This window comes from Chlamydotis macqueenii, chromosome 2 (genome assembly GCF_036417535.1).
Source record: "Chlamydotis macqueenii isolate bChlMac1 chromosome 2, bChlMac1.mat, whole genome shotgun sequence".
Lineage (NCBI taxonomy): Eukaryota > Metazoa > Chordata > Aves > Otidiformes > Otididae > Chlamydotis > Chlamydotis macqueenii.
This window is the reverse complement of record NC_141557.1, coordinates 3893482-3908280: the sequence shown is the minus strand read 5'-3', so window position 1 is coordinate 3908280 and position 14799 is coordinate 3893482. Positions and strand designations below refer to the sequence as shown.

Below are 14799 nucleotides of genomic sequence, written 5' to 3'. Positions count from 1 at the left end.
ACCATAATTGACTTTATTTTCATTTATAAATCTTTTCAGGTGAAACACTACTGAGGAGAACTGTTTGGGGCAACAGTGAATCAAAGTTGCTAATTTGATGTAGAGAGTGATCTATGTACCTAAACACAGGCATGTAGTGTTATCTGAGACTCTAACGTGTCCAAGACATCTAATGAAGCTAGGAGATGTGATACAGTACCTACAGGAGACCCAAGCCCTTCTGAAACAGCAACTGAGGCCAGATAGGATGCTGTAACCTGCGTTCTTAAGTCTTAAGAGCTCTGTTTTTCCAGACTACGTCGAAATAGAGACAATAGTGTGTAATCTCAGATTAAACAAAAATGTGATTGTGGCTATGTCTAAATGCAGTTAAATTACATGGCTGAAAAACATTTTATTGGCAAATTTGGTGTCATTGAGATCCTTTCCTTGACCAGGAGAGACGAAAATGCTAGCAAGTAACTAGCAGAAAGAAATCTCAGCTGAAATGCAGTATTAGCAAAAAACAAGGGGCAATCTGATTGTATTTTAAAATATACCACAATCAACTATATTAAATTGTATCACAATACAAGGACTGTTCTGTTCAGTGAGAGCTCAGTACTACTTATGGCACTACACAAATTCGCTCTCAGTCCTCTTTATTTATATTGACTTGCTGGGCATTGTGTTTATTTTTACCTCAAGTCCTTAGTAACATGGGTGATTCATTTCCATTCGATCTTTTCTGAATTGTGACCATCCACGTTTCATGGCATAAATCCTTTACAGAGAAAAAGAAAAGTTTTCCTTTTCTTATAGTAGCAAAGACTATTAGTGAGAAAGCTGCCAAAATGCTTTTAAACTGGAAAAGTCCTGTGTGTAATATGTCTGTGTTCTGTTTTTATTCATCTGTCACACACTGAAAAAGGAAATTAAGTTAATGGAAAATATGTGATATGACAGCAGTTGTTGCTATAATAATATCAGGCATACAAAGAATGTTGCTGAGGAAATTATTCCATACTATTTTTGAAAGGGCTGTCAGTGCAATACCTTTTTTTCCAAAGCAAAGTCCAATGATACAGTATTGCTCTCTAAAAATAAGAAATAAAAAAAAACAAAAAACCCAATCTTTTTACAATAGTTACTTGAAATTTTTCCTTGGTTCTAAATTCATTTTGGTATAAATTCAACAGGAAGAATAAACTCATCTCATGTCAAAAAATCCAACATTCTATTTAAGTTCTGACTTCACAGCCAAGTTTAAATGCTTAGTCCTTTTAGTAGCTGTTTACATGAATTTTTAACCTCTTGTTTATGCAATATACAATTAAATAAGAAGGGTTGAACAATTGCTACCTTTTAGTAGCAATTACACTGGTAAAGGAAGCCAGTCTAACACCTATCCCACTTTATATGATTTGGAAATTTCAAGTAGTTTAATGACTAAGTTGAATCTCATCCTGATCCCTGTCAGAGATGTAAATTTTTTTTTTTATCCTGATCCTTTGAACTTAGACGCAGTCACATATACATGAATATCCTCACTTGGAATTCAGGGCAGTATAAAAATACACGTTAAAATTTGTATCTTTGTGTGGGCATACTCCATATTTCTTCTCATTTATTCAAACAACTTTTCTCATTAAAAGTGAGCATTTGGTCATTATTTTTTTTTGATTAATTTTAATGTAGGAAGTCTCCACCATCCACTTGCTATAAAGAAGACCAGATGAAAGATGCCCTCGAATTAGGTAAGTTATGTCAAGCTTCAGTCTGACTTTTGCCATCGTATTTTTCAGAGCAGCTGTAACCAAATACATGTGAGTCGCTTCTTTTGTAACTCTTGGTTGATTTAGAGTAGTTGCATTTGCTTTTAACTTCTTGAGTAAGGCGGTGTAAAGAAGTCATTAAGAACTAATCAAACAAAGGCTGACTCCTGTATTTTTTATCTGTCCTTTCTGGCTAAAACTGTATTTTATTTTTTATAAAGGCAGATGACAAGAAAGTGTTCATTGTCATACTGATGACCCCCTGGCACTGAGCCTGCCTGGGGAAGCAATTTTTTTCATCCAACACATTATATGATTTTTTTTTTTCCTTTCAGTTGACGTTGAGGATGAAGAAATGACTGGAGAAGTTAGTAAGAACCTGGATCTTTCAACACTGTGTATGCTTCAAGTAGTATCAAAGGCAATTAATATTTCTCTTGCAAAAGTAAGACTAACTGTGATGGTAAATACGAATACATGTGTGAGAATGTTTTTTTTTTTTTCAGTTAAGTTAGCCAAAGCTGCAATGGATTGCTCTGTATTGCATGTTTGGGTGTTGTTTAACATGTGCTATATTCATTCCTGAGTATATTCCTAATTTGGTATTCAGATGAAAAAGTAATGTAGGGATGCCTGTCCAAAATTCAGAAAAACAACAGAAGAGCATGCCAGAACGTATCAGCCCACTTGAAGCACAGATAACAGCTTTAATTAATGAAGCTTGTATTATTTTATTAATGCCTCTAGTCAGTTATTCATATGCTTATTATTGAGTTCTTTAAACTGGCAGTGGTTAAGAACAAGTTTATTATTCTCCTATCACTGTTTCTCCCTTGCTTATCTTCCTTATTTTGAGCAGGGATGGAGCTGTTAATAGTTTTATTATTTTCCTTCCCATTCAGACAGAGGAAAAAAAAAACAGAGAAAAGATAATGAGGGTATGTTCCAATTTCATTTCTAGATCAAAGAGGTCAGAGTAACTCTACAAACACTGAGCAGTCTGTTCTTGTTCTCTCAGCTTTACTTTAGCATGAATGCAATTTCTTCAGTTTAGTTATTCCTGAGCAGTAGAGGTCTGCAGTTGTTCAGGGCCAAGATCTCAATTTGGCATGTGCTGATATGCCATCCAACGTACAGCAGTCAAACATTTGAGTAACATTTATCTCCTACCAGCAACTTTGACAGGCAAAACTGGCTGCCTTTTCTCCATCCTGTGTCCAGCAGAGTCCTTTTCTCCCTAAGGTAACCGTTAGCAGGTGTTGCTCTTCTAGGTGTTAAATTTAAGGCGCTATTCTGTAATGTGTCATGGGAAACTGTGCCCCAGACTATCTGCATAAACAGTTTCCAATGCTGAGCAGCACACAGCGTTATGAGTTGAAGGAATATTACAGGAAAAGGAAAAAATTGCTCCTTTTCGTTTGAGTGTTGCTATTTACAGTATGTATAAAACAGAAAAGGGTGGTTATAGAGAGTTAGTCATTACCCTTCCACACTCCTCCTTTCTTTTCTACAAATTACTGCAAGAAAATGTACCTGTGTTTTGGATTTGGTTTTAAAATGAGAACTTTTTTCTTTCTTTTTATTTATAGGAATTGAAAAATCTTTTGTTTGGCTCTAGTCTTTGTTGCTTCAGTGAAGAATGGAAAATACAGAGTTTTACATTTAATAACATACCGCATTTGAAATATGGCATTGTGCAAAAAAAGGTACTGTAAGTGACTTCCTTAAAATGATCTTTGCTTTTTACACTGAGTTTACAAAGGCTGTGTGTTCCAGCAGTAAAAAAAAAAATTCTTCTGAAGGCTCTTTAACTTCTTTCTTTAACTTCTCCAGTTACCACTGGATGATGTCACCTTGTCAGGTCTTGTTAGGAGATGTGAAATGGATGGAATATTTGAAAGGGAACCTTAAAGTAGCTACAGAAAGTGTGCACATGTGCGTATGTGTCAGGGAGTTATTTGTAGGGGGGAAGACAAGCCACTTCAGCTGAAAGCTAGAGGTGGTGAAAGAGTAAAAAGGCATAAATCAAGGGCAGAGTTTAAGAGAAAAAGGATATATGGGGGGGGCAATGTCTAACAAGTTTAAGATGGAGTTGATCTATCTCAAAATGAAGGGACATAGCAAGAATTGCACATCTTAAAGATATGGGGTCACATGATGAGGCTCATTCCTAAAATAAAAGGGAACAAATGCTCCTGCAGTGTCACTGGGACTGGGACACCGGGACTGCTAGTGGGACCCTCTTCTGTAGCCATGTTTTTGTAATTCTGGACTGCAGCCACAAGATGCCAGCTCCTTCCTAAACCAAGATTTTCATCAATTCCTAGGCATCATTTACCAAGTGACCCTTTCTAAAGTCCTCAGCAGGTCCCTGTTATGACCAGAGCTAATAAAACCACCATGCCATGACTAGGATCAGCCTGGAATGAATGTACCTAATCTACAGAAATTTTTGGTGCTAACAAAGATCTCTCTGGCCCAGGGCATTCAGTGAGAGACTCACTTACCTGGTGTCTCTCTTGTCAACCTTACTTGGGCACCTGGCTCTTACAGGCTGAGACTGTAGTGCTTCAGACAGTCCTTCCACTCTGTATGCCAGCTGCCGTTGGCCAGTCTGGTTTCTCAGCAGGCCAACGCATAGACAAAGACCACAGACCACACGCAAGGTATGGGATATGTAGCTGCCTCCAAAATTGAACAGATCCATCACAAAAATGCATCCTCCTCAGCCGCAGCATATAGGAATGATGGGGAGAGACTCTTCAGCAGGGCCTGTTGTGATAGGGCAAGGGGTAACGGTTTTAAAATAGAGGGAGGTAGATTCAGATTAGACATCAGTAAAAAAAAAATTACAATGAAGGTGGTGGAACAGTGGCACAGGTTGCCCAGAGAGGTAGTGGATGCCCCATCCCTGGAAACATTCAAGGCCAGGTTGGCCGGGGCTCTGAGCAACCTGATCTGGTTGGAGATGTCCCTGCTCCTTGCAGGGGGCTTGGACTGGATGGGCTTTGAAGGTCCCTTCCAACCCAAACCGTTCTATGATTCTATGAGTCTATGATTAGTGCTTTTGTCTTTGCCCTGTGTCTCTGTACGTATGATTCTGGGGCATCCAATCCTTAAGAGCAAGGATTTGAGGACTTCAGTAAAGACTAGGGAAGGAGCAGACCCCTCTTTACAAAATACTCATCAAGCTTCTGCACTGATGCAGAAAATCTTTATCTGGCCTGAGAGAAGTAGACCATTATGTACTATACAGAAATAAAAGGAAGAGAGGCTTCAGGGCAAGGACAATGGCTAATAAACATGTCATTAAGACAATTAATTTGCCTTGTCTAGTTAAATATTTCATTACACTGATAACTTCAGAAGAAAGCTGCTTATGTGTAAATAGAACCTAGCAGAAAAAAATATATTAAGTGTTAATTTAAACTCCAAAAGGAACCATGGCAGTAATGTTCACTGGTCCACAGTAAATATTACTTTGATGTTTCCAGACCCTGCTGCTAGAGAAAGGATATCTCATCACTTCTAGCAACTCACTAGCCATTAAATTGCCTACCGTAAATTCCACGACAGCAATAATAAACCAGTGTTCTATGTAGATGTGTCTATTTCAGATAGTTAATATATTCCCCCTCACTTCCAAAATTAATTGCAGCTGAACAATTGTTTGATTGTCTCCTAGATTAAGTTTCTGTGGTGCTATAAGAAGATATTTAGAATTGTTCCTATATTTTTTTTTAACTGGGAGGCTTTCCTTGGTAAGCTGATATGAACCTTGCTTTTTTCCATGATATATGTTAAGCAATTCACTCATTAGTTATGTAAGCAATTACAGAGAGGTAGTGTGTCCCTGCTCCTTGCAGGTCAGTTGGACTAGATGACCTTTAAAGGTCCCTTCCAATCCAAACTATTGTATGATTCTATGATTCTATATCAACATCTAAGCTATTTTCTGATTACAGAACCATTTTTTTTTTAGGTTGCATACTGTCCATATTTCATGTACCTGCAGGTCCCGTTCCCTTAGGCTTGATGTTGTACTTAGGACAAGCTGAGAATTAAACTGATCACATTGATCACATTGCTATTTTAAAATAGCAGTGCTGGCTGCGCTTCTCATTCTCTTCCAGGGGTTTGAGAGGAGTTTGACACATCCTAAACTGATTAATCTCAGCCTGCTTGTGATCTACCAAGGAAATCAGGGATGCACCTGTAGCACATGACAGCAGTGTGATCCTGGGTTAATCCCATGCTGTGGAGAGTAACAACAGCATAGACTTTGACATGGGTTAGAGTCAGGACACAGACTGTCAAGAAGGGTAGACTCTCAAGGGTGGTAGAACACTGGCACAGGTTGCCCAGAGAGGTAGTGGATGCCCCATCCCTGGAAACGTTCAAGGCCAGGTTGGACGGGGCTCTGAGCAACCTGATCTGGTTGGGGATGTTCCTGCTCCTTGCAGGGGGGTTGGACTAGGTGACCTTTGAAGGTCCCTTCCAACCCTAACCATTCTATGATTCTAAGAAAACCTGCTAAGTGGTCCATATTTCTTACCCTCATTGTTTTTCTTACTTTACCTAGACAAAGCTAGCACTGATATATCAGCCTGTATGGCATGTTGGTTTTAGAAGGATCTGTGCTGAAGTAATGGACTTCCTAATATTAAGAATGAACCTGTTTTTGAGAACGTCAGCATGTGCTGAAAGACACATGGGACAGCATCTGTGGGATTTAACAGTCCTCTGTTAAGTTGCAGTAATTCCCAGTATTACCAATGTGATGTGATACTGTGGTATCTTTGATGTCAGTCTTGTGTCCTGCATAGCCTGCTCCTTTCATGCATAGACGCTCCAGAAAATGATGGCTTTTCTCTGTTTCCTCAGCAAAGTACTTGAGTAAATAATATGATACGAGGCACTTGGGAGAGAATTGAGTGACAAGGGAAGGAGACTTATGCTGGACGAAGTTTTCTAGGCAAGAAGAATGCCATTTGCCAGGACAACATGTGGAGCTGTCTCTGCCATATAGTTAACCCAGAGGAACAGGTCTTGGTTATACAATGGGGTCAGGTGGGCTAGGTGGCAAGGAGTAAGCAAGGAGAAAGAAATACATTGCTACCTTATCCCACAGTCTTTCAAAACAGCTATAAATCTATTTTCCCTAAAGCTTAAAGTTAGTATGGTGTTTGTTGATATTGTGATTATTTTTCCAACTTTAGTTGTTTGAAAGGTTCAAACTTCCTTCGTTTTCTTTCTCTTCTCCAGTGAGATAGCCACCTGGTGCAGAGAGCTATACATAAAAATGAAATCTTTGTTTAGTTATGGAAGTGGGAACTGGAGGGGAGGTGTAGTGCTCAGAAGAGGTAAAAGAGCAAGGCTTCTTTTCACCTTTTGGAAATCAGTCAGATTTTATTTCTTTCTGGAAGTTAAGGTAGCCTGTGGCTCAGTAGAGATCAGGAGATCTTTCATTTGTTTGCATAATCACAGAACAGATTAAAAAAAAAAATTTCCTTTGACGTTATAGATGTCTAGGCATTTTCAGGAAAAATAGGTGGGAAACACAATACACTGACTTTTATTAGCTTGCAGAAAAAAAAAATAGAGCAACAGAGAGCACTAAAAAGTTATGGATGGAGAGAGAGAGGTGAAAGAATGGCTTAAGCCTGAATGGAAGCACGTGCCTTGCCGAAGTTTTCACCAGCATCAAGCAGTGCAAATTATTTTGCTCATGGAGTGTCGCATTATTCCCCTCAGGGTGGCCCATGTGGAGTACTGGCTGCAGTTCAAGCTTGTGTCCTACAACAGCTTATCTTTGCGGACAGCAACAGGAATAAAGACACTCGGTAAGTCAGCAATTGACATCAGAAATATTTTCCATATAGAAGTAAAATTTTTTTTTCTCTACTGCAGCCGCTGAGGAGCCTTTTGAGTTTGAACTTATTGAACTTCTCTTTGTGTCCGAGAGAGAAAGAAAGTAGGGTATGATTTACTTGTATTTACTTCCCTTTCAACTGTAGGAATTTAGAGGTTGGTGTTTTATTTGTATAATTGGCTTGTGATTAACCCAAGAAATTCTAAAAGAAATCCAACAGCTTGAATTGAGGCCAATGAAAATTATTTAACCTTGAGCTCCCATGGAGATGTGATTTAAAAGAAAATGTCATCAAGGTTTGAAAGACCATTAAATGCATGCAGTTTTTGACACTAAGAATCTCAGAAGGTGAAAAATCAGTTATAGCTGTATTTTTTTTTCTTGTTACTGTGTTTGATCTTTCACAGTTAAACTCCTTACTTGAATTTGAATTTAAATTCTGTATGTGTATTTTCTACTTACTTTAAAGGAATATTGTTAAGTATTGCTAGTGTCAAGGAAAATTACTTTAACTTTTGCAATATTTACATACTTGTCACTTTGCTAAAGGAACAGAACTTATTCAATGAAATGCTGGAAAATGAAGTCTAAAAAATTAATTTATTACCAGAATTCTCGTATTTACCTTTTGTTTCCAATAAGAAATTAAGTCAGTTACAGAAGAAACATTTCACAAAGTTGTCCTGTGCTTTATAGGTACAGTTGGTTGAATATAGATAACAGTATTTTACTGGTTTACGCTGTCACCACCTTGTGTTATTTGTGCATGGTACACTGGCTCCAATTTAGTCAGAAGAAAAGCTTTGATGCTGAGATTTTTCTTGAACTTCATAAGCAAAACTTTATTATTCTAATTCAAATTATAATGAAAGTAAAAGTTCAAGGTAGAATGAGGCTCTTGTCCACATAAAAGAAAAAAAACTTGGAAACTTCCATGCAAGCAAATCAGTACCTATTTAGATTTTATGACCAGGAATCTCCACAGAATTCACCGAAGAAGTATTTCTGGTTATGAAAACCAATAATTTGTTTCAGCTTGGAGGTCAGCCTTTGATCATCTGCTCCTTGGTCCCTTTGAGTCTCAGGTCATCCTTAATAAAAACAGAGTTGTTAACTTTTTCCTCTTGCAGCATGGTTCAGTGATCGTAAATGTCATAAAAATATGTGACATCTAGATAAGTGGATGGAGGCCAGATTGTTTAATCTGTAAGTATCCCAGCTCATGCCAGCTACAACCTATTCTGTTTACTTGGCAATATTTGCCTCTCCTATTTTTCCCTTCCTATTATCCACATGGTTTTAAAAGATTTTGGTTTTACATATCTTGTATGTGAAAAATGCTGCTGAAGTTTGCAGAAAGTGTCCAAGGAATGTCAGGTTAGCAGGTGAGCTCTTTGTCTTTATGCATAGAAGTGCTAAAAGCCTCCAGGCTCCTGAAAATGAATAGCAAGATGGACTGTTTTATTAATGAGATAGGTAACCATATATTTCTTATGTATTTACCATAAGAGCAGAAACTCTGAGGCAGGCAGAAAGTAAAGGAAGTCTTAGAGCTTGGAATGAGAGAATTAATATTCCTTTCTAATTCTAACCAGAATTTTCAAATTATTAGCCACTTCACAATAAGTGTTTGACTTCAGGCTTCTTTGACGTTCAAGAAATAATGATCATGTCTCCTCCTTACTCTGCAGCCTCTTTCAGACACATAGATTAGTTGCTATACTTCCCATAAATTTCTAACTGTCTGTATTAGAACACAGCCAGAGATAAGAGAAAATTGTGATTATATATTTTTTTTTTGCTTGAAAACTCTCACCAATTATTTCCCATATCTCACATCCTTCAGAGAAGGAAATATTCTCTAAATGAACATTACATTCAAAGCAGACATCAAACTTGAAAGACTGTTTAATTTTTTTGTTGTTTGGTGTTTCTTGTTTAGTCTTTTGAATTATTAGATCTTCTATTCAAATGCTGGGAACAGGTTTTGACATAATCTCCTATGCTGGTAAGACTCTAAGACTGATAATATCTGAATTTCAAAGACTGCCATTCTTGAAGCCACTAGAGAAAATTCCAGTTCTGTGCTGCCAGGGGCATGGACCTGTTGTCCACTTCTTCAGGCTTGTGGATGTTGGGTTTTATTCTGGAATCCACCAGTTTTCAAGTATGTGACTTTTGGCTTCATAGTCCCTTATTTCTCTAGTCACATCTTGGAAGTTAGAGTAGCAGGATGTGTTAGAAGACTTCACAAAACACAAATGTGTTGACAGCACTGCTTACACAGTGTTTGGGATCAATAGACAACTGTAACCATTCTGTAGTTTTACACATAATTGTGTAAGTTCCAACAAGCCAAGCATTTAAGTGAAAGTTTTTCAGAAACACTGGGGCTCCACAGACCAATACTGGATCAGTTACCATAATGTTTGAGGTCACCACTTTGGGGCATAACTTATTAAAAAAATGCAAGCATAATGTTTATTGCAGATGGTACTTTATCTTAAGTTTAGTGGTGGATAAGAACATTGTGGTTTAGATTTGTAGATATGGGTTAAGAAATCAAAAGTTAAGAAAGAAATTAAGTATGAAGGTCTTTATAAACTAAAAATCATATTCAATGTATAAAACAATCCTGTTGCAGAATACTGAAACAATATTGACAGATTTAAAGATGAATTAGCTTATTTGCCCATTTTTTTTCCAATACAGTATTGTTTCCTAAAGTATATTTACCTGGGTTTTTTTTTTTGTCCAACCAATTATAAATAGATATTCCGAAAAAGCATCAACTTTTTATTTTAGAAGATTAATTTTCAGTGTATGATTATAGTTCTGTGTATGTTCAGGTCCAGGACCTCATTTAGTCCTCTCATGATTTTGGTCCATTGCTCATAATAATGATAATTCTTTTGTTTTAGTAGTTCTTTGTAAATCAGACTCCATTTTTAGTATTAATCTCCTAGAAGTAGAGATTGTGCATGTCATCTCTTAGATTCACCTGTATTACAAGGGTGTTGTCGTAGAACATATAGACATAGGCTAGCAAGCTTACAATTGCTTAGCCTCAGTACCCGTAACAGCAGTCTGGCCACCACTACGAGCAATGTAAGCTCATCTAGATCCCCCAAATGCAAGACACTACTGTTAACACTTGACCTAGCTGAATTAACTTCCCTCAAATTTCTGCTTTGCTTCTAACTTTGGAAGACGCCTAGCCACTGTACCCAGAGTTTGGTTTACTAGCAATCTAAAGAGGAAGTTTTTCTAGATATAGCTCTATTCACTGGATATGATTATAGAATCATAGAATCATAGAACCGTTTGGGTTGGAAGGGACCTTTAAAGGCCACCTAGTCCAACCCTCCTGCAAGGAGCAGGGACATCTCCAACCAGATCAGGTTGCTCAGAGCCCCATCCAACCTGGTCTTGAATGTTTCCAGGGATGGGGCATCCACCAGCTCTCTGGGAACCTGTTGCAGTGTTCCACCACCTTCATTGTAAAAAACTTCTTCCTAATGTCTAATCTGGATGTACCTCCTTCAATTTTAAAACCATTACCCCTCATCCTATCATGTTCAATAAGACCCAAGGTGCCTTCTTAGATGCCTCAAATTATATTTAAGATGCTTCACCTCAAAGAATGGTTCCTGAAAGCCCATATTGCAGTGGCGACTTCAGTTGTGTCTCCCTCTTTAGAGCTCTTCAGGTGCTGAATAGCAGCACCGCATCCTCCCATCACCTGTTCAGTCCAGTGCTGGGAGCTCTTCATACTGCATGCACAGTAAGTGCTCTCATGGTGTTTCATTCGGATGCTTTATGCCTCAGAGAAGGGTCAGATTCAACAGTATCTTCATACCTGGTGTGTCTTCTCAGTAGCAATGCTGGCTCCCTGTTCAATTTACAGGGTTTTTTTTTTTGAGTTGGCTGTCCAAGTTGTCTCTTTCTTTACTATAGGAACTGAGATACCTAGATAATAATTGTCTGAGGCAACTCGCCAGAGCCTCATTGCCAGGCGTTACAACACCTAAATAGTCTCTAAAATAATGCTTTGTTCTTTCACTGCAAACTTGCAATGAATCTGTGTATAATGTAATTGGGGCAGTTTGCCCTGTGATGAGTAAGCTTCTCGATACACATTTTGGTACTTCTCTGTTTCTTGCATTTCCTGGACTGCAGTTGTCTTCAGCCTTCAGATGTTCACCGGACCAAATGCCTCACCATGGCTATTGCAGACATACTGTGGCGTGCAGGAGGCAACGAAAAAGCAATTGTGGCACTGTAAGTAGGAGAAGCAGTTTTAGCTATTGTACAATGCTCCTATACGTGTGTCTTATCTATGTACATAGTTCACAAAATGGAAGTTTGGTAAGATGTATTTATGCAGTCTAGAATGGCTTAGGGAAAAATGCAAAATGTCATTTCTGCTGTCGCAGTAGCTGGGACAGAATAGTCAAATTGCTGTGAAAGATAGTGTGGATTTCATTGAGGCTAGGATTCCCCCAAAATCGTTACCAAGAGTTATTTTTCCAGATGCAGCATTTTACTCTTGACACTTTTATATTGCAGGATATTCTGTTATGGCTGGGATTAATTTCCTTTTGCTGTAGCTGCCTGGTAGTTACTTAGTTTATGCTATGCAACCATGTTGCTTGTATCCAAGGCATCAAACTTTTAGATAGCTGGCTTTGGCTGTACTGGATCTTACACGCTATTTTTAAGTGAGCCAGGTTTTGTGAGAATAGGTCATTTCTTTTATTAGATCAACTAAGATAACTGAAAAATAACAGAGAAGCTTTTGGGCACAGAAATCCTTTTTCAAACCTGAAATAGAAGCAACAAATTCAGAGACATTTTAAATGATATTTTGCATACTTTAAATCTATAAAACATGTTCTCTGTGATGATATTATACATATGTTCTTCTGCTTGTTTTAATGGCATTGCTCTAATATTCTTTTCCAATAAAAAACTTTAATTAACATCTTAAACTTATAGTTATCCTCTTTCTGTATAAAGAAACTTGTAATTCATATTAAATAGACTCAGGGAGCACAGAACAGCTCCAGTATATGCTTCACTGATAAAAGTTTGTTTAATATGTAATATGAACTTATTATACAAGAGATCCTTTTTTAAAAAAGTGGTTAAAAATAATAATACAAAATCTTTGGCTTATCATTCAGTTCATATAACGTTGATTTTTCTTCAATGCCGTTTTGTTCCTTTTGACATGAGCTTTGATTTTGTCTGAATATCCTCTTCAGGCCATCAGGAAGACAGCTATTCACTCCTGTGGGAAAATACAAGGCTGATGGAATCTTAGAAACTGTAAGGCTCTGTTTAACTCAAACATTGTCCATATATCCTTTTTCTAGCTTTTCTTATTTTAGGTCAATGAATCTGATTTCCGTTGCTCTCTTAGTGTTTTCAAATCTCTTGTGTCAGATTAGTTGTGATCCAAAACCCAGTAGGAAATAACAAAACCCCATAGTCTTTCTGGCTCCGAGTCGTCCCAGTGTCTGTGTGCAATGGAGCTCCCTGAAGTCGTTTTTGTTCTGTCTACCTTTCAAGCTTATAAACTGTGCCTGCTTTTATTGGTATGCAGTAAAAGTGAATGTGGATCCTTTCAAGCTGACCAGCATGGCATGGAGCATCAAAAAGCAGTATTTTCTTCTTCTCTGACACAGAATTCTTCGCCTTTTTTTTTTCCTCCAGAAGCTCCAAATGGCAAAATACTTTCCAGTTATGCCTTTATTTCCAGCTGAAGCTCTCAAATGCTTTGCAAACAGTGATGCCATAAGTCAGGCTTTATTGATTTAAGGAAATATTACTGCCCTCCTAAATGGAGGAATGGATGTGTCAACAGCTTTTCAGAACCAGACAGTTTTGGAACAACTGGAAGTGAGAACTTGTATAAATAGGGTGAATGCAGCACAAAACCTTGGCTATATGCTCTTCCAAGAGATAGGATAGATTATTTAATTAAAGTATTAACATAATTCTGAATTACTGGCTATTTTAAAGTGCAACTAACACCATTATGCTGCCTCTAAGTACTGCTTATCAAAGGCCACATGGACGTAGCCACAGTGGAAATGTGATGAAAAGGAATATGATCCAGACTGCTTGATCTTTCCTCACACAGTGTATACAAGGCCATCTTTTCTCTTAAAATCTGAAGATGGAAAAAAAGACAAAGAACGTTGAAGCTAGAGCCTTTGTCTGTGAACTCTCCTGAACTTCATGTTAAGTATGAAGAACACTTCATGGGAGTGTTCTCTGAGTATGACATGAAGTGCTCTGATACATGCCTGCTATAGATGTCTCACCACATAGGTACAAACACCTGAGCTACTTGCCCACTCTATGTCTTCTAAAGCTGCAATATTCCTATGTTTGTTCTAGGATTTTTTTTTCATTGCAAAAATAATGCTTAAAATTGAATCAAAGTGTCCAAAGAGCAAGAAACAATATTAAAAATTTCAGAATATACAAAATACTGAGATAGAATATTATGGCAAGTAGAAACAGTAAGAGGTAGATTTAATTAGATCTTTATTCCGTTTTCTTGGTTCAAATCTTTCCAGCCAAATCTAAAGGTTTCGTTAGTTTAGTTCAGCTTTCAGGTTATAAAAACTAGTTGTTACTATTTCAATTACATATTTTTCTTACATTTTTTCCCAGCTAATACTCCATAGTGCCACAAGATATGAAGATCTGATTGTATTTCTTCAGCAGAATATTCACCAGGTACTGTGTATAGAAAAGATACTAAACCTGTTATAGTTCACCTGCCAGTCTTGATGTCTACTGAACGTTGTTTCAAACACTGAATGAATATGCCTTGCATTTTACCAAACAGAGAAAAAAAATTCTGTTTTAGCATAAATGAGAATGATTCTTCAGGCTTTCAGTTTATTTGCATTTCTTTAAGATTGGGCAAAAAAATATAAACAACAAAGAAAGTAAATACAGTTCTTTTCTTTTTCAGTTTGAAGTTGGTCCCTGCGGGTGCATCCTTCTGACTGTATCTGTCATCTTGTCAAGATCTATCAATCTGTGAGTGGCTTTGTATCCCTATTTCATAAACTGGAAAGCAACCAAGCTGTGCAAAGTGAGCAAACAGCCATGGAGCGCTTACCTCTTTGGCCTTTTTAATCTGTCTTGATG

General features: G+C 37.6%; 1 protein-coding gene across 1 annotated transcript in view; it reads left to right on the top strand.

Moving 5' to 3' along the window:
- Positions 1-14799, top strand: part of MINDY4 (MINDY lysine 48 deubiquitinase 4) — a 76132-nt gene that overhangs the window by 22051 nt on the left and 39282 nt on the right. Inside the window, exons 6-13 of the mRNA XM_086741731.1 lie at positions 1678-1736; positions 2090-2199; positions 3344-3460; positions 7509-7597; positions 11806-11907; positions 12894-12957; positions 14314-14379; positions 14621-14688. Of these exons, the coding sequence (XP_086597857.1) occupies positions 1678-1736; positions 2090-2199; positions 3344-3460; positions 7509-7597; positions 11806-11907; positions 12894-12957; positions 14314-14379; positions 14621-14688 (675 nt within the window). The remainder of the gene's footprint in view (positions 1-1677; positions 1737-2089; positions 2200-3343; positions 3461-7508; positions 7598-11805; positions 11908-12893; positions 12958-14313; positions 14380-14620; positions 14689-14799) is intronic.